This window comes from Tamandua tetradactyla, chromosome 11 (assembly GCF_023851605.1).
Source record: "Tamandua tetradactyla isolate mTamTet1 chromosome 11, mTamTet1.pri, whole genome shotgun sequence".
Classification (NCBI taxonomy): Eukaryota; Metazoa; Chordata; class Mammalia; order Pilosa; family Myrmecophagidae; genus Tamandua; species Tamandua tetradactyla.
The window spans coordinates 64,918,229-64,939,174 of NC_135337.1; the positions used below are offsets into that span (position 1 = coordinate 64,918,229).

Consider the following 20,946-nt stretch of genomic DNA (forward strand, 5'->3'; position numbering starts at 1 on the left):
TGGAGTGGACTATGATTTCCTATCTTCATCAATCCATGTAAGCCCTAGGGTTACTTGATTTAATAAAGTGATTACTAAATCACCTGTTCAGACCAGAATGGTTTCATGATCATGATCAACTCTATAACTTCCATATTACTTTTTTTTCTTATCAGTGTCACAACCAGGGTAAGAAATAAACAGGGCCAAACAAGTTAAATAAACATTTTGTTTCATCTAGAAAACTGTGACTCATGAGACCTGATCTCTGCTTGTCTAAAACTCACTCTTTTACAAGGTGGACTAGATGAACCTCTTAAGAAAACAGGATTCTCTCAGTTGGTTGGATGAGAAAGTAAGGGGTCCTTTAACATGATCTGATGGTGCTGTTCATGATTGATCACTAACAATGATCAACTATCAGGCACAGTTCTAAGTCCTTCTGGATGTTTGGAGACTCATGATAAAAGTGAGCTACAAAACCTCCTGGGTTCTTATAAAAATAGTGCCACGTAAGTATTATGCAGCAGTAAGATGAAATGACATCCTGAAGCACATAACAAGGTGGTTGAGCCTTAAGGACATAATGCTGAGTGAAATAAGCCAGAACAAAAGGATAGAAACTGTATGACTCAATTTTTGTTACCAAAGTAAAGGTAAAATCAAAGGCTTATAATACAGCATATAGGAGACCTAGAGATACATGGAAGCTAGAGATGGGTGAATGGTTAGCTAATGAGGTTGAACTTAAATGTAAGGGACTAGATAGAAGTGAAGGTGGTTCACTAGTGGGTCTATAAGTAATATCACCATATTGAAGGTGAACATTATTGGAGGCGGTTTTTATAGACCCATGTGTCCCACCGATTAATTAGCATTACAAATGTGGTTAGGTTCTTGCACGAATTATTGCCAAGATATGAATCTTGTACAAAGAGTGTATAAGTTCAGGATACAAGGGAAACTGCTATTGTATGCTATGGGCTATGTTTAACAGAAAAACATCAACAATATCACAGCCATACCAGGGGTAAATGATAGGGGAATGGACAAGAGTTATGGGGAGATTTGTATTTTTTATTTGGTGAGGATGTGTTTATTGGTTACCTTTCTCTTGGGAACAATGAAATTATCTAAAATTGAGAGTGGTGATGGACAAAATGACTTTGGACATTATAAATGATGCCCAGTGAATGGAGGTGGCTGAAGGAAGCACTGACTGAGAAGTAGATTGGCAAACAATGATGTACACATGTGAATGAATATTGTGCTGCTGCAAAAAGGAACGAAGTTGAGGCATGCAACATTGTGAATGAGGCAAAATAAGCCAGAAACAAAAGAGCAAATATTGTATGATCTCATTTAAAAAATACTTACAAGAAAACAGAGGCCTAGATTGTAAGCTTTTATAGTAGTCACATTTAGTCCAGAGTGTTAATTGTTATTTGTGGATTTTGATAGGCTGTTTTATATATGTATAACCTCATATTTAGAGATATCAGGTTGGGATTAAGCCAATTCAGATTACAGGGGTAAGGAAGACATTGCCTATATTTTGAACCTCATACACTATTTGAGACCAAAGGAAGAAAGTTTTATTTTGTCCAGAACATTAATTTTCTGTGGCACATGAACTCAACATGTCTGGATAGAGCCTTCAAACAATCCAAATGCAGGGAGCCAGATAATCCTCATACCTTAATGTAATTCCTAGAAAAATTCCAGAGTATTTTAAGCAGATAATCAAAAAACATTGACAGGGTGGGCCACGATGGCTCAGCAGGCAGAGTTCTTGCCTGCTATGCCGGGGACCCGGGTTCAATTTCTGGTGCCTGCCTGTGAAAAAAAAAAAATTGGCACGGCCCCTTGAGGGATGGGAGAAAAAATATAATACTTTAAAACTTTACCACAGGAGAAACCCCTGATACTGTGTCAAACATTAGGGGCACCCAAATCAATGGGCCAACCCCTTGATCTTGAGGTTTGTTCATGTGAAGATTATATATGAAGCGGAGAAGCTTAGCTTACCTATAGTTATAATGAAGCGTTACTTTTGGAAGACTTCTTTGGTTGCTCAGATGTGGCCTCTCTCTCTCTAAGCCCAACTCTGCATGTGAAATCATTACCCTCCCCTTTACATGGGACATAACATTCAGGGGTGAAAGTCTCCCTGGCAGCGTGGGAGATGACTCCCAGGGATAAGCCTGGCCCTACCACTCTAGGATCAACAATGCCATCCTGACCGAAAGGGAGAAAAAAAGTGTTAACAAATAAGGTATCAATGGTTGAGTGAGTTCAGATAGAATCGAGAGGCTACTCTGGAGGTCAATTCTTACGCAAGCTTCAGTTAGACATTGCTACCTATCATAGTTTGTCAAACCCCAACCCAAACCATTCCTGCCAATCCTAAAGAACACCTAGGGCAATATACAAGATTCTACAAAGGTTCCATGCACTAGGGTAATTTTCAGGAAACCTACAGCCTCCAGATGGGTCCCTGGATTAGGAAGTCCTGAAATGCAGAGGGCCAGCCTTTCCAGAACATCAACTAGTTCCATCTCCCTATTCCATATGATTGACAACTCCTTTCAATATGAAAAAGTGAGAATGGGCATAGTCCAAATATTCCTGAAGAGTGGGAGAAAGACCAAAGTTGACAGTGGCGTTACACAGAGAAGGTAGGGCTTAGCAAATGAGTATGAGTGCTGAATCATTATATTGATATTTTTTTTTAGTCTCCAGTATCTTAGAGCAGCTAAAAGTAAAAACCTAAAATTGTGGCATTGTAACCCATACCAAACTCTGATATCTGTTTTACAATTAGTTGTTGTGATGTGCTTTGAAATTTATTGCTTTTTTGTATACGTTATTTTTCACAAAAAAGAAAAAAAAGTCGATTGTGACGATAAAAATTAAAAGGATACCACGATCACAGCATGTGCCATTGAACCCCACTTTGTGCCTTATTTCTGGTGCTCAGGGTCCTGGTTACAAATATCAGAAATTGAATACTGGTTGTACACTTCTTTTTGTTATTACTTAAATTATACTACACTAGGGCTTATTCAAATGACTTCAGAAGATTCCATAGTCAGAGCATAAAATACTGTTGGGAGGTTTAGTATTTGCTAAATCCACTAGGAGACCCACTTTAAAAAGAATACTTTTATTGAGAAATATCCACACACATACAGTTGAACCATATTATACAATCAATGACTCACAGTATCATCACATAGTTGTGTGTTCTTCACCGTGATCGTTTTCAGAACATTTATATCATTCCAGAAAAAGAAATAAAAAGAAAAAAAAGAACTCATACATCCCATACCCCTTACCCCTCCCTCTCATTGACTCACAGTATTTCAATCTACCCAATTTTTTCTCCTTATCTTCTCCTATTATTTATTTTTCATTTGGGGTAGGGGGGAAAGTGTACAGGCTGGGAATCAAACCAGGTCTCCTGCATGGCAGGTGGGAATTGTGTCACTGAACTACCCTTGCATTCCCTATTATTTATTTTTTTATCCTTTTTTTTAATTTTTACTGATCTGTCCATATCCTGGATAAAAGGAACATCAGACACACGGGTTTCACAATCACACTGTCATACTGTAAAAGTTATATAGTTATGCAGTTTTCTTCAAGAATCAAGGCTACTGGAACATGGCTCAACACTTTCAGGTACTTCCCTCTAACCACTCCAATACAATAGTTTATCCCATAAACTAAAAAGGGATATCTATAAAATGCATAAGAATAACCTCCAATATAACCTCTCGATTCTGTTTGAAATCTCTTAACCACTGAAACTTTTTTTGGTCTCTTTTTCTCTTCCCCCTTTTGGTCAAGAAGCCTTTCTCATTCCCATGTTGCTTGGTCCCAGCTCATTCCTGGGAGTTGGGACCCATGTTACCAGGAAGATTTACACCCCTCGGAGAGGATACCCACTTTTTTGGGGTGTGTGTGTGTGCATGGTCCGGGAATCGAACCCGGGTCTCCCGCATGGAAGGCGAGCATTCTACCACTGAATCAAAGAGGATACCCCCTTTTAACTAAAATTGTTTAGGCTCTGTTTTAGTTTCCTGGCTACTAAGACAAATACCATTCAATGGGTTGGCTTAAACAATGGGACTTTTTAACTCACAGCTTTTGAGGTTGGGAGAAGACCAAAATGGAGGCTTCTGCAAGGTGATGTTTCTCCATTTCAGATTGTGGCATTCTGGGCTGTTTGCCAGTGATCTGTGGGTCATTGGCTTTTCCATCATATGGCAATGCAGATGACAGCATTTCTCCTTTCTCTTCCAGGTTCTATTGACATTTAGCTTTTTGCTCCTCTCCATGGCTTTCTCTATCACTGAATTTCTTTTTCTTCAAGAGATGCTATTTACAATGGGTTCACACCACAGGAATGTGGATTAATAACATTTTTTTTTGCAGGTGTGTACACAATTCAATCTACTATGGGCTCCCAAACAAAATGAATGAAAACAGACTAGTGATGGAAAATCTTCACCTACAACATTAAGCACGAAATGCAAGACAAAATAACCATTAGCGACTTTTCTTTTACACCCTAATTAAGAGGAGCAATGAGAGTTTCTCTAAATAATCATTTATGAGGGCACACTTGGCACCTGTGTTTCCAAAAGGTAGACTTGACTGTACTTGTACAATTCTGAAGGCTCAGGTGACTTTGGCAGGCAGAATAGATTTGAGGTGGGGGAAGGTGGAATGTGAGAGTGAGCTCCTTAGCTGATGATTGAGCCTAGTCAACCATCAGCAAAGCCTTCTTGCTTGCTAGTCATTCATTAAATCAACAAATACAGAAAGAACTGCCCTCATAGGAGCTAACATTCTAGTGGGAAAGACAGGCAAATACCTGATAAGTAGCAAAAACGTTTAAACCTGGTGAGTGTGATGGAGAAAAATCAAACAAGGAGGGGGTGGAGAGAACAAGATAAGTTGACTGGAAAGAGGTGACAAATGAGTTAAAACTTGTAGGAAGTGAGGGAGCAGGCCAATTTTGGGGGAAAGAATATATCAAACCTTAGAAGTAGGAGGTTATTGCAAAAGTAGTGTATGTATAGAATTCTTGTGAAGTCATGACATCCATGTGTCTTTATGAAAAATGGCGTTGAAAATAAAGCCTTCTACTAAAGGAGAGAGGTATTTTAGAATTTAGGGATTTTCAAATATCACACGAGTATCAAGTACTTGCTGTGATTACAGTTGCTCCATTCTTAGTAGGATAAATTCCTCTGGGAAGCAATCAATAATGAGGATGTCAGCCTCTTGATTAGTTCGGCTGGAGGAAGGATCATGGTAAATTTCGCAGAGGCAGGCTGCAAAAGAGTGATGGGAGCCTGTCCTGTAACCAAAAATAGCAAAAGCAAACACTGCACATACAGGGAGGGACTATTATTGAATGTTGCAGCTTAGGGCCATGGGTAAGATCCCTAACTTATACAGTGTGCTGGTTTAAAGTTGTTATGTACCCCAGGAAAGGCTATGTTCTTTTTTTTTTTTAATATGGAATGCTTCATGAATCTGCGTGTCATCCTTGCACAGGGGTCACATTAATCTTCTCTGTATCATTCCAATTGTAGTATATGTGCCGCCAAAGCAAGCACAGACTATGCTCTTTTAATGCATCCCTGTGGGTGCAGAATTATTGTGGGTTGGACCTTTTGGTGAGGCTATTTCAACTGAGATGTTACCCAGCCCATTTCAAGCTGGGTATTAATCCTTTCGCTGGAGTATTTTATGAGAGGATTAAAAAACAAACAAACAAACAAACAAAACAAAACAAAAACCAGAAAAAGCCAAGAAATCATAGAGATAAATGACCCAAAGAAGCTAAGAGATCCACAGAAGCTCAGAGAGGAGGCCACTGGAACCAGAAGCTGAATGCAGGGAAACCAGTAGCAAAGGACCATTGGATGCAGGCCATGTGCTTTCCCATGTGACAGAGGTGTCCCAGATGTCAGAAGCCTTTCTTCAGAGAAGGTACCTCCTGTTGATGCCTTAATTTAGACAGTTTCATGGCTTTAGAATTGTAACTTGAAGTTAATAAATCCCCTTTGTTACAAGCCTGTCCATTTCTGGTGTATTGCATTTCAGCAGCTTTAGCAAACTGAAACAGATTTTGGTACCAGAAGAGTGGGGTGCTGCTGAGTTTGCAAATACCAAAAATGCTGGAATGACTTTATAAATGGATAAAGGAAAGATTCTGGAATAATAGTGAGATGCTTGATAGAAAAGGTCTAGATTGTTTTGAAGAGACTGTTGGTAGAAATATGGATGCTAAAGGCACTTCCAATGAGGTCTTAGACAGAAATGATGAATGTGTCTTTGCCAACTTGAAGAAAGGTGATCCTTGTTTTAAAGTGGCAGAGAATTCGGAAAAATTGAGTCCTGATGTTGGATCAAAGGAAGAATTTGAATGTGTTGAGCTTGGATAATTTGCTGAAGAGACTTTCAAATTGAATATGGACAGTGAAGCCTAACTTCTCCTTGCAGTTTATAGTAAAAAGCAACAGGAAAAGGACAAGTTGAGAACTGAATTCTTGGATACAAAGAAACCAAAAATTGATACTTTTGAAAATTCCAAGCTTTCAGAAAATGAATCCCCAGAGAATAGTGCCTATGGAGGATTTAACCAAACATGGAGCTAGCAAGCTATCTCAGTACAAGTGAGGACTGGAAATGCTGTTTTCCGGAAAGGATTTGTGGAAAGTCCTATTGTCTGACAGTTGGGACCCCTGTGTGCTGCATGGGAAACAAGCAAGGTTGTTTGTTTAGTGAGAACCAGTAGACTGAAAGGGACAAGAAAAGGGACAGATTGAAGGAAAAATGACTTCAAAGGCAGAAGCATGGAAGCCAAAGTCTGGACCTAGATACCATGGGCCAGGAGAGTGGACCCACCCATGCATGTGGAAAGGGTGCGTTTGATCCAGAGTTTTCAGATGGTAGGCCTTCTGCCTTATTGTTCAGTGAAAGTGCTGCTGCCCCAGCTTCAGAGAGGGTGGAGCACATTCCCTGGGGATTAGAGAGACCCTGGCCACGACCTCACTGTTCTGAGGGGTTGAGCCTATGCTATGGAAATGGCAGAGAGTCCATTTGCCACCCTGACACTAGAAGAGGGTGAAATGGAGAGCATGGCCATCTCACCAATGCTTGGAAATGTTAAAGCCCTCCTGTTTGGAGAGAGCAAGACCACTATATAATCCCTTGGACAGGGTGGGCTGCCATCCTCTCAAGTCCTGATGATAAAATGTCATTCTATAGATGACTTTCAGACCTTGGAATCTAATGAAGTTTGCCCTGCAGGTTTTCAGAACTGTTTGTGTCAAAAGACCTCTGTTTTCCTTCCAGTTTCTCCCTATGGAAATGGGAACGTTATTCCTATGACTGCCCCTCCTTTGTATATCGGAAGCAGATAACTTGTCCTAATTTTCACAGCTCCACAGCCAGAGGAGAATTTTGCCTTAGGGGAGACCATACCTGTAACTGATTTTGATGAGACCTTGTACTTAATGTTGTTACTGAAATGATTTAAGGCTTTTGTGATATGGTGATGGAATGAATTACTCTGCATAAGGAAAGAACATGTCTTTTGGGGTTCAGAGGGTGGAGTGTGTTGGTTTGAAGCTGTTACATTCCCCAGAAAAAGCTGTGTTCTTTTAATCCATTTCTATGTGTTCAGATCTATTGTGAGTCAGACTTTTCGGTTAAGCTATTTCAATTGAGATGTGACCCAGCCCATTTAAGGTGGGTCTTAATCCTTTCATTGGAGCCGTTTATGAGAGGATAAAGGACAAAAAAGCCAAGAGGGCATAGAGAGAGAGAGAGAAGCCCCAAAGAAGCTAAGAAAAGATACACATATTTGGTGATGAAGGAATGCAGACTGTGCAACAGGACTGATTGTAAAAATTCTGAAATGGATGGGAGAAGGGCTGGGAGGCACATATGAAACCAGAAGGAAAGATAGATGATAAAGACCAAGACAATGTAATTTGGAAATGCCTAGAGTGGATAATGATGGGGATTAATTGTACAGATATAAAAATATTTTTGTATGGGAAAGAACAAACGAATGTCAACAACTGCAAGGCTTTGAAAATGGATGGTGTGCAGGAAAAGGTTCAATCAATGCAAGCTAGGGTTTATAATCAACAGTAACACTGTAATATGTTACCACTGAATATAACAAAGGTATTATACCAAAACTAAATGTCAACAAGTGAGGGGCATGGGGGCGGGGTAAGTAATCTATGTAGAAGAAAAAGGTAATGTAGTCATATAGATTATGGTGGTGAAGGCATGTGTATTTACTTAGGTTGGATTGTATGATGTGAAAATAAAATTGGTTAAAAAGCAACAGAGAAAAACAAGTGCTAGAGAAAATGTGGAGAAAGAGATGTACCTAATCATTGTTTGTAGGGAAGCTGAGAGGTGCAGCCCCTCTGGAGAGCAGTGTGGTGGTTCCACAGGAGGCTAGGGGTGGGGTTGCTATATGTTCCTGCAGCCCTGTTGCTCAGTATATACCTGGAGGAACTGAGTGTGGCGACACAAATGGACATTTGCACACTGGTGTTTATGGTGGCTATGTTTGTGATTTGCAGTGGATGGAGGTGGCTTAAGGGTACAAGAACTGAGGAATGGAAAGGGGGAACTGTGGTATTTAATAAAAGGGACTACTGAGTGGCTGCAAGAAAGAATGAAGTTGTGAGGCATGCAACTAGGTGACTAAACCTTAAGGACAGTATGTTGAATGAAATGGCAGAGACAAAAAGACAAATATTATCATGCCTCAGTCATATGGACTAACTAGAATATACAAACGTGGAGAATGAAAGTCGAGAGCATGGGTTATTAAGTTGGGGATCTATCGTAAAGGGTCCTAAATTGCAAGCTCTTACAGCAGTCATGAATATTCAGGAATTGTAACTGTTATTTCTAAATTCTGAGATATGAGCAGTTTGTACATAACCTGGTTGTTCCCAGAAACTTCTGGTATTTATGTGACACCTAAGACTCAAGAGTTAGAGCACTGAAGCCATGAAAGTCAGCATTACCCCATTCAGCATATGTTTAAAAAGCTGAAAAAATGATCAGACTACATCTAGAGATAAGAATGAAGCTGATCTGGACAGGACTAAGGTAAATTAGAACATTGGGTAATGGATGATATGGCCCACATTTTCAAACTTCAACCTCTGTGTGAGATCAAAGGGAGAGATGTTTATTTGGTGCAAAATTTATATTAGCACATTATCTAATTTAACTTGTATGGTCAGTTTACTTGAACACCATAACTACATGGAATCTTGAATAGGGCGTAAAATCTTGTTGGTTTGTACAGGTTAATGTGATGCCCTGATATATCCCAGGATAATTTGGGCAGAGAATAAAAAAGCATTTGCAAAATCCCCTGGAGGGACTGGGAAGAAAGGAGGATCTATTAAATTTCTCCATCTAGGGAATTACTGATATTCTTGCAAGTTGTGGGGACAACCAATTTAATAGGCTGAGCCCTCAATCTTGGGGTTTGTCCCTATGAAGCTTATTCCTGCAGAGGTTAAACCTACTAATAATTAGGCCTAAGAGTAACCCCCGGAGAGCTTCTTTTGTTGCTCAGATGTGGTCTCTCTAAGCCAAATTGGCAGGTGATGTCACTGCCCTCCTCCCTACACGGGACATGACTCCCAGGAGTTTAAAGCTCCCTGGCAATGTGGGATCTGACTCTGGGGATGAGCTGGGACCCAGCATCAGGGGATTGAGAAAACCTTCTTACCCAAAAGGGGAAGAAAGAAATGAGGCAAAATAAAGTCTCAGTGACTGAGAGATTTCAAACTGAGTTGGGAGGTTATCCTCAAAGTTATTCTTATACATTATATAGATACCCTGTTTTAGTTTATGGTGTATTGGAGTGGCTAAAGGGAAGTACCTGAAACTGTTGAACTGTGTTCCAGTAGCCTTGATTCTTGGAGAGGATTGTATAACTATATAACTTTTACAATGTGATCATGTGATTGTGAAAATCTTGTGTCTGATGCTTCTTTTATCCAGGGTATGGACAGATGACAAAAAAAGGGATAAAAAGTAAATAAATAATAGGGGAGATGAAGGGAAAAAATTGGATAGAATGAAATACCATGGGTCAATGAGAGGGAGGGGTAACGGGTAGAGGGATGTATGAGTTCTTTTTTTAATTTTTAATTTTATTTCCTTTCCTGGAGTGATACAAACATTCTAAAAATGATTACGGTGAAGAATACCCAACTATGTGATGATATTGTGAGCCACTGATTACATTATATGGTTGGACTGTATGTGTGTGGATATTTCTCAATAATAATATTTAAAAAAAAAAGAAGACCCAAAGAAACTCAGAGAGGAGGCCACTAGAACCAGAAGCTGAAAGCAATGAATCCATGGGCAAAGAACCAGCGGATGCTGGCCATGTCCCTTCCCATGTGACAGAGGTGTCCCGGAAGCCAGCAGCCTTCCCTCAGAGAAGGTACCTCTTACTGATGCCTTAATTTAGACATTCTCATAACATTAGAATTGCATCTTGTAAGCTAATAAATCCCACTGGTAAAAGCCAGTCCCCCTTGTCAAATGTCAATCTGGTATATTGCATTCCAGCAGCTTTAGTAAACTGAAACAGCTTGCTCAAGACTGTCTGGTTTTTAAACTGAAAGCCCCACGTTCTGGGTACCCGCACTGTCCTGGGCAAACCAAAAAGGTTGGTCTTTGTTTGGTATGGAATCAATTTCCCCTACAAAAGACATGTTCAAGTTTTAATCTGCATTCCCATCTGTAAATAGAATCTTTTGAAGAGGTTATTGTTAGTTATGGTGTGGCCAAACTGTATCAGGGTAGGTCTTAATCTGCATGAGTAGAGGTTTATAAAGAGGAAATTTGGACACAGTCAGAAGTCAGGAGAAGCCAGAGAGGAGAGAGAGCACCATGTGACAGAGGGCTCCGAACCCTGCCACCCACCCTAGGAGAAGGCTTGGCCTCCTTGATACCTTGCTTTTGGACTTCTCACCTGCCTTGAAACCATGAAGCACTAAACGTTTGTTGTTTAAGCCACTCCATTTTGTGGTATTTGTCATAGCATTGCTGGCAAACTAAGACTACTCTCCTACTTCAAACTGTATGGGAACTTGCAAAAAACTCAGAAATGTCACATTTGTGCTCAGGCTGAAAACAGAATTGCATCTTCCCAGAGATTTAATCCAACTTGTTTTCTCCCACCCTACCTTTTTCAAATTCATATGGCAAAATTCCTCTGAAAATAGCAGTAAAATGTCTTTACTGTATTTTATTTATTATCTTAGTAAGTACAGGTAAAGAAAGAAATTATTGACTGGAAAATCTTTGCTACTTGATTACATGCAAATTGAATAGTCTAAACTGCCATGGGACATTTAAAAATATATATTTTTTCATTATAAAGTGATATTAACCCACTGGCAAAAAAAGTGGAAAGTAGAAATGAACAAAAATCCACATATAATTTTATGACCATAGCAAACTGAATATTACTGTTTCTTAGAATTTATTATTTTTTACATAATTGTTATCATAGCGTACATGCAATTTTTGTAAACATTTTTTACTTAACATTATATTCTGGACATTGTTTCATGGTGCAAAATAGTTTTCATATCCACACTGTCTAATAATTACATTGAAATTCTGAATTAGATCTGGAATTAAACAAAAATGTTGATTAATTAAAACATAGCATAACCTCATAGTAGACCAAGATGAAGACCTGAATAGTTGTTATTTTAGAAATCTATTAACATGGGAAGATTATGAGCATGTGTTTTTTATAAAAAAATTTTTAGTGTGGTTTTATATATATATATATATATATATATATAGAATATAAATTATATATATGTATATATACATATATATATAACCACAAAATTTTCCACTTTAACAACTTTCAGTATACCATCGAGTGATATTCATTACACTCAGTGTCGTGCTATCATCACTCATCATGTTTTCAAGTAGAAATAAGTAATCTGCAAAATAATTATTTTTGGATGGTGAATTTTTTCTCCCTTTTTGGCTTGCTTTCTGTAATGACCATATAGTGCTTTTGAAATACTAAAATAACAACCATAAAGGAAAATTTTATAGGAAAAAAATACTGGGTATAGATTTGATGCTAAATAGTATGCATCAAAAATGCCATCATAGTCACTCTTTGAGTTTGAAATTAGGAAGAATTCAAGAATTGTGGATGAAATTAACTGTCTGTGAAAAGGAAACATGTCAGAGTTGCCTGTGCATGTACATCTGGGAGTTTCCAAGAACATCCAGTCTAAAGTGGAGGTGACCTGGGAGTGGGGAGGGCAGGGCAGTTTTAACAGGGAGTTTAAAAGGGTAGAGCTCTTTGACCACATGTCTTAGGGACTCTCCAAGTTCATGATTACCCTGCTCTGAGAACTGGCTTTCCAGCTTGTGACAATCATATCTTTGTCAAGGAAACTGATGCATCTGCCCAGAAGAGAGTCAATAACATCATCCAGCTAAGTCGCTTAGCTCTGAGTCTAGCAAAAACATGTGAACGTTTCATGATAGTTTTATTTTTCATGTAAATTTGCAATCTACAAAATTCAAAGTGCAATCACTTAGTTATGGAGCCTGTGTGTGCCAGGTATGGTGCTAGGTATTGGGGCTACACTGGTGAATTTGATAGCTGTATAATTAAGTGATTAAAGTACTGCATATTAAATGCTCTGATTTGGGAAGTAGTACAGCTCTAAGAACATATAAGAGGGGCCACAAATGCAGACCAGGAATGTAAGAGAAGACTTTCTGGAGGAATCGATTAGGCTGAAGATCTAAGTTGGGGAAGAGGTTGGCCTGTCAAAGGGGAGAAGTGTGGGTTATAAAGAAAGCATTCCCAGCAGATGGAAAAGTATGTGTGATGAGCAGCCTCTCTTGTAAATATAAATAGTAAATTGACATCTTGGCTTTTATAACTAATTCTCTTATGAGGCGGACCCATGTGAATCAGTCTTCTAGGGTTCAGCTACTTCCAGAAACAGTGACAAACTGATTCTCTCTGCCTCTGCAGCTAAGGATTAGGCCAGGGAACATGGTGGCCACACCAAGGACTGACCCATCATCTGTGACCTCAACTAGATCTCCCCAGATAATACTGTTTTTGGCATGGTTATTCAAACTGCAGTAAACAATTCTTCAATATTTATGGTCAGTTTATTCACAGTGGGTCACCTGAGGACAGCCAAATGTTACTTTTCCTCCACTCAATATTATTTTGAAATGATGTTTTCTTCAAAACACTAAAAAGTACTATTCTACATGCCATCAGAAATGGTGTAATAAGGATACAAGGTGGTAGGACATATATCCAAGCCAAAGTTACTTGTTTTTTACCCATTTTCTGCTGTTTCTTTTCACATCTGTATTTCATACTTGGTCTTTTTCATTTCCATTCACAATGTCAACTCTCTCATTCGTACTGTGGCCATCATGTGCGTGTGCAGCTGAATTCTTGTCCCTTCAAGTCTGTCAAGCATGGCTTACCAACTTGCCTTTATAGTTAAACTTCTGGGACTGTCTGGAAAATAATACAATGTACTTAAATCTAATGTCAATTAGTCACCTGCTTCTACCTGTGAAATTGGTAAAACTGTAAGTTTATATGCAAATGTACATTCCTGGCATTTGTCATTCATTCTTATTTGCCTTGTTTTTTTTTTTTTTTTAGGTGCATGGTCCGGGAATCGAACCCGGGTCTCCCACATGGAAGGGGAGCATTCTACCACTGAACCACCCATGCACCCTTGCCGTGGATTTTTTAGTAGTTTGTTCTGTTGTCTCCACTGACTTGCCCATTTCTTAATGGGAGTGACTATTTATCAAGTGCTTCCTATGTGACAGGAATGGTTCGAAGACCCTTGCATGAATTAATTCGTTTGATCTTCCTGTGCTGGTTTGAATCTGTTATGTACCCTGGAAAAGACTACGTGCTTTTAGTCCATTCTTTTTTTTGGGGTAGACCTGTTGTGGGTGGGATATTTTGTTTAGGTTGTTTCTATGGCTGTGACCCACCCAATTCAAGGTGGGTCTTAATTCTCTTCCTGGAGTCCTTAATGAAAGGATAAAAGGCAGAGCCATTTTGGAGAGAGTGCAGAGACAGAAATGGCCCTGGAGAAGCAAGCAATGATCCACAGAAGCCCACAGACAGGTTAGAGAGGAGGACCAGCAGGCATTACCATGTGCCTTCCAATGTGACAAAGGAACCCCAGATGCAAGCAGCCTTTCCTGAGAGAAGGTATCTTCCTCTTGATGCCTTAATTTAGACATTTTCATGGCTGTAGAATGGTAAATTTATAACCTAATGAATTCCTATTGAAAAAAGGCAACCCATTTTTAGTATATTGCATTCTGGCATCTTTAGCAAACTGAAGCATTTCTCAACAACCCAATGAGGTTGATGCTATGATAATCCCCCTTGTTCACACACATGGCAGAGTCAGGCTTCCAATGAGGCACCTAGATTCCCACTCTCCCCCACTTTCTCTGCGACCTCCCTGCTCTATAAACATCAGGACCATCATCCTTTTAACCTTTGTATTTCCTCATAGCATTCACTCTGGGATCTGGCATGTAGGGGCCCACAGTTTATGATGTTTTCTTAATGTATGCAGATAGTTGCCTGAATGAGTTGCCTGAATGAAGATTCTCAACCATTCAAACATAACAAAATAAACTGAAGCAGTTTAAGAAAAATGCAGTATCAAGGCACCCACGATGAGCAATGCAAAGACACTAAACGTCTCCAAAACAATTTTAGAAACAGAGGAAATTCTTGACAAAGGGTCTGGCCCTAACCAACACTTCCTTTTTAAACATGGATTAGAAAAGTTTGCTAGTAAAACAAGAAAGTAACTGTTAGATTTTTGAATGAGGGTTCACTTGATAAGTGCTATTTGGATAACACTTAAGAAACTACGCTTTTTTTTTTTTTGGTGCATGGTCTAGGAATTGAACCTCATGGAAGGTGAGCATTCTACCACCGAACCAACCTGTGCACCCTAGAAGCTAACCTAGTTTTTAAAAGGAAAAACTAACCAGGGTTAATCTGGAGCCCTGAATAGAGAAAGAAATGGCCATTTCATCTCCAGACAGTCTTCTGGGTCCGTGAGCAAGACTCCCAGAGTGACGCATCCATGCTTCCTTTCCACACCTTCAACGTGTATTGAAAATCCATCGTCAAAGATAGATTCAAAAAAGGTTTGATGCTTTTATTGACAATTTGAGCAAAACCTTACATACAGCTGTCAGATATTTCTTTATGCCTTTCAGAGAAAAATGAAGACATCTTTGCAAAAACTATTTCTATACTTTTTTTTCTGTTTTGTTACACTGGTTATGCTCAAATGATATTGTTGGTGATTCATGTTCATTTATAATGGTTTCTTTTTTTCTTTAACTTATTTTAAGCATTGCTATTCTATACTGGAGGGAAAAAACAAAACAGCACTAACAGAAGAAAAGAACCCCACTGGGAAGTTAAAGAGCTCTAGGGACTTCTATAGTGGCCTGAAACACGGGAACAAAACTTGTTCATGCTTTGCAAACCCAGCAAATGGACAGATTTGGAAGGAGGCAATCACTAAATGTCATTTTAGAAAGCTATGGCTGATTAAAAAATGCTGTGTGCTCCCATGACAGCAGGGAGCCATCTGATGTGTCATATCAGACCTATATTAGGGGCTGCTGTTAACTGGATTGTCAGTAATGGAAAGTCTGGCCTTTATTGGATTCAGGCCTTGCCATGGGGAGGCATGAATTGAGGTACCTAGGTTGGGGTGTAGGGGTTCAGACCTAGAGACTTTTCTTTTTCTCACCGTACACAGACATTGATCTTTATGTTATTTCTGTATGATCTTTTGGCTTCCTGGTATGGGTTTGGCAGTCTTTGGGGGGATCATGCTGGGACACTTGGATTTTTTGACAGAGAGAAGCTAAAGGAGGATGTAAAACTGAAGGGGTGAACATGATACCCCAACCAAACTGAAGTGGAAAGAAGGGCCCTTGAAGGTTGGAAGAAACCAAGCGATTGAGGCAATTGGGGAGAAGAGAGACAGATGTCCTTGGGTTGTGACTATGGGGCATTTTCTGAGGTCATCCCTTCTTCTCCCCCAAGCAAGGACTTTTGGTGCTATGTTTAACACTGAGGCCCAGCTACAGATTTCCTAAATTCCAGAATCTCTAAAACCAAAAGGCCCTCAGGTAGTAGTGAAACTCAGTATGCTGTCAGTTATTTAATGGTCTTCCTGAGAAGAGAGACAGTTAGACTAGAATGGAAGTTGATGGCTGGGTTTTTCCATCTGCCATAGAAAATGAGGATTCCTGCCTCTTGTGCATTGCTAACTCCTCAAAAAAAGAGTTGAAAATGTAATCAAAACACTCAAGTCCAATCCACATTGTGAGGAAATATTCTACTGTGAGTTTGCTGTCTTAGAGAAAAGACCTCTTTTGGAAGAACCCAGGGGATGGATAAGAGAGCCCCTGGGGGCTGGCAAATTGGGGGGAACCCTTCCAATAGACAGAGGCAGGCATATTTTAATTTTTATATTCCTCGATATGTTGTGGCTTTAAAGATTCCGATTTAACAAGCTGCACATTGGTTAACATGGAGAATATTATGAAATGACTTTTACCAATGTCTCCTTCACAGACATTGAATCCATGAAATTCACAGGGCAGCCAGATGGGTTAGCTCATTCCCCAAGCTGCAAATGAACACTGAAAGTCAAACTACACATTCTGCAATATTTTCAGAAAAACAGTTTCTTTCTGAAGTTGCAGATAATTAAATGACGTGAAAAGTTCATCAAGTTTTGATTTCCTTCCTGTAATTTAAACATTAAGCATTTAAGTGAACTTTCATTAACTCCCATTTTGTTGACAGGCTGATCTGTGTGCAGAGTTGATATTTCATCATTGGAGTTTATAAAGATAAACTTCTTGGAGACAAGCAAATATTTTTGACTATTGCCTATGGTTCTTTGGTGATGGATGCTCCCCAAAATTTAAATAAGAGCTTTGCTCTTAAAGCTATGAATTTATTTTTTAGGATCCATTACAGTCAGTTTCACAGAGAACCACTGACAATAGGCCCTGGAAACTGTTTCCCACATCACCAATGACTTATTCACAATATTTACTGCGGTAAAATGCAGGAAATTAAACCTGAGAAGTATCTCTCTCCATATACTTATCCAGCCTGGATTGAATTTATTCAAGAAGGACAATCCATACAAAACACACAAATGGCACTTAATATGTGTTCAGGAATTTGGGTATTACTGAAGCCTGGAAATACCTCTTGCTGGCCTCATAATTGCTGGTCTCACAACTGTTTTCATGGAAACAATAAAAGGGATTCCAGGAATTGGTTCTATAATTTTGTTTTTAGGATTTTAGAAAGAACTTGAAATGTGTGTGTGTACACACATGCATCTGCAAAAAGGAAAAGTAGCGAATGATGGCTGGGCAAGTGGTATTTTTCAAACTAGTTCTGCTAGCTGAACTGGCCATTGTTTCAGCTGCCTGGAGTTACAGGTCGAACCAGTGGGCGCCCATGCAGGTACGGTTCCACTCCACACTGCAGTTCCAGCACCACTCGAACTTGCACTGGGGCTGCGGGCACTTCATGTGCATGCATCCTCCTGCAGGGCGAGAGGGGAGACACAAAGGGCAGAGGCTTTGGGTTTACAGCAAGCAAAGTGAAGACTGTCATTCGCTATTCTAAAGGTTAATTTCCAAGTGAATAAGCACAAGCAATACAAGGGCAGAAAGAATCTGAACTAAGGAAAAATCAGAAAGCACAGGATGAAGTTCTAAAGTCATGACATTTATTCAGGAAGGAATGAAATGGAAGTGTGCAACTTGCACCGAGTACCAATTTACTTGAGTGCATTTGCTTCTTCTGAAATGGGAAATATAAAATAAATGCTTTGGGTACACAGTAATATTTGTTCTTATTATTCATTTTTGTCGTGCCATGCACAGATTATCTTGTTTAATCTTCAAAGGTCTCTTGTGCAATAATACTATTATTTCTGCTTAGAATTACCTCGAGGGTAAGCACTTATGAATGGTGAAGCCTGAGATCCATTTGATGCAGATAGTTCCTCTATCACAGAACAGGACTTCTTCAACCTGAGATGAAAAGTGGCTTAGGTTGGGCCTTATTTTGGAATTTCTCCCCTCTCCCCATTTGTTAAATATAGTCATTATTTGCTTTGGAAGCTCAGAAACCAAGTCATCTGTGAAGTGATGAGGAAGTTATTTGTCTGTTTCCTGGCAAGAACCGCCTATGGTCGATTTATCAGGCTAGAGTAGTTTCTTTGCTTGAATACTACATACTACATAAAAGCGAGTGTGCTCAGTCATTCCATTTTGCCAATTATCTTGCTAATTCATTGTTTTCTTGCCAAATTTTCCCAGTAATTTCTTTGGTGCTATTTAATTTATATTTTCTTTTGCATGGGCAGCACCGGGAATTGAACCCGAGTCTCTGGCATAGCAGGTAGGAATTCTGCCACTGAGCCACCATCGCACCACCAGGTACTATTTAATTTTGATTGGTAGAATCTGGCATGAGACTAATTTAAAATATGCATGACTATATAACCAGAAGCATTTGTTTTAGGATAACTTAAATGCATTTAAAATCACATGTTTTGTCTACTTCTTTTTTTTTTTTTTTTTTTTAATGAGAATAAAAAAACCACTACAGATCTTTGGAAAATAAAGGAAAAAGCTCACTTATGACACTTGTATCTTCAGACTTTTCATTTAGGAACGTATGATTTTCAGTAGTATTTAATAATTGTACATTTACAATATAAATAATGTAAATAAAAGTGTGATACTGTAAGACCCTTGTATGTTTCTCTAAAATATCATAGAAAATTCTTTAGTGATACATCCAAACTCAATGAAACATTCAAGAAATGTTATCTGAAAGATTAAGAATTTTTTTTCAGTTATACCAAAATCTTATGGATATGGAATACTTAGAGTTACACGTAAGTTTTTTTATTACAGAAACTAAACAAGGGTCATTGCAGCACAGTAGAATAAGAAGAAAGGACATAGGATGGAGGATATTCACATTAATTTTCTTTCCTTCCTGGCACTCAGTAGACACAAGGCAATCTGCTGAAAACTATAATGTGGAGACACACCGAGGACCCTAATTCTAAAAGCTTTGCCAGCTTAAAGGTGAATGCAGGCAGGAAGCTGCTGGCAACTTCATGCTAATCTGTGGGATATTTATATGAAGAAAATACAGCTTCCCTGGGTAGTGAATTCTGTCTGCTGACCAACACTCCAGCAATGCCAAGCCCGGGTCTCCTGGGCATTCAATATCAGAGCTTCTGCCAGGAGCTCATCTATTAGATTTAGCAAGGGACTAGAAGTTCCTGAACAACTTGGAACAACTGAGCAAATTTTACTGCCAGGAGACACCTATTGATCAGAGAAAGGAGCCCGAATCTTAGCTGCTTGAGGAGGTGGAAGTGAAGAGAGAAACCTCCAGATGTAGAAGAGGGTTTTAGGATGGAGGGCTAAGGTTTAGCCTGTGTTTAAAAGAGAAAGAATTGTCATCATCATTTTGATTTAACTGAAGGAAGAGCTACTTTTCTGGGATTCAGCTGATTATGAAATAAGCTAAGAACCTAGGTGTGAACTAGATAAGGAAATGAGCTTTTCTTTCTAATAAAGGATACCTTTGCTTCAGTCATGCTCATGGTTTTAAATGGTTTAGATTATAGTTAATAAGCTTAAAGTTTTGGTTTTTCAATTTATACATTAAAAATTAGGAGGAAAAATGAGTGCCTTCTATTTGGGAGCATTTATAGTACATCATACTTGTGCTGGTTTGAAACTGTTGTGTACCCCCAAAAAGCAATGATCTTTAATTCTCATTCACTATTGTTGGGTAGGATTTCTTTTTTGGGGGGTTAGGGTTTTTTTAGATTAAGTTGTTTCCATGGAGATGTAACCCACCCAATTATAGGTGGATAACTTTTGGTTAGAAGGTTTCCATGGAGATGTGTCTCCACCTATTCAAGACAGGGTTGCTTACTGGAGCCCTTTAAGAGGGAAACATTTTGGAAAAAAGCTTCAGGGCCCACATAGCCAGAGACCTTTGGAGATGTAGAAAGAAAACACCCCCAGGGAAGATGTTTGAAATGAGAAGCCAAAGACCCCAGCAGATGCCAGCCATGTGCCTTCCCGGCTAACAGAGGCGTTTTGGACTCATTGGCCTTTCTTGAATCAAGGTATCTTTCCCTGGACATTAGTTTGGACATTTTTATAACCTTAGAACTTCAACTTGCAACTGAATAAATTCTCTTTTAAAAGTCACTCCATTTCTGGTATATTGCATTCCAGCAGTTTAACAAACCAAAACAATGCTATTTCAAAGAAATGAACACAGGCTAAGAAGCTTGTCTATAGTCATGTTTATATTTGGCTCCTTCGACTCCATCTTCTGCAGCTGCCACGTGGTCTGATTCAAAGATAGGTCTGATAGGTCATTTCCCTAATCAAAACCCTGAAATGGCTCTCAGTGTTGTACAGAATCAACTCCAAGCCCCTTGTATGACCTCTGGGCCCTGCATCTATCATCCTACCTACTGTTTCAGCCCGAGCTCCTGCTATGCCTCATCTAGGAAAACCAAACACCCAACAGCTTGGGCTGCCAACTCCAGCCTTTGCACATACTGCTCACGTATCTGCCTAGGATGCTGTCTGCCCATCAATGGCCTGGCTAACTGCTATCCTTCAATTCTCAGCTCAGGCACCATTGATTCCAGAAAGACTTCTGTTAATCCTCAGGCCTCTGAGCTCTGATAATTTACTTTCTCTAATACATTTCAT

At 39.3% G+C, this 20,946-nt stretch overlaps 1 protein-coding gene and 1 non-coding gene across 5 annotated transcripts in view; both read right to left on the minus strand.

Annotated features, from left to right (window-relative positions):
• Nucleotides 1–5,505: 5,505 nt before the first annotated feature.
• LOC143651053 (U6 spliceosomal RNA) lies at nucleotides 5,506–5,612 on the minus strand. Its single transcript, XR_013159801.1, has one exon. It is a non-coding gene; the product is annotated as a U6 spliceosomal RNA (small nuclear RNA).
• Nucleotides 5,613–11,943: 6,331 nt separating this feature from the next.
• PRKN (parkin RBR E3 ubiquitin protein ligase) overlaps nucleotides 11,944–20,946 on the minus strand; it is a 1,515,422-nt gene continuing 1,506,419 nt past the window's right edge. For all 4 annotated transcript variants that reach the window (XM_077120792.1, XM_077120791.1, XM_077120789.1 and 1 more), the window contains one exon: nucleotides 11,944–17,723. In XM_077120792.1, the coding sequence (XP_076976907.1) occupies nucleotides 17,611–17,723 (113 nt within the window). In that variant the 3' untranslated portion in view covers nucleotides 11,944–17,610. The remainder of the gene's footprint in view (nucleotides 17,724–20,946) is intronic.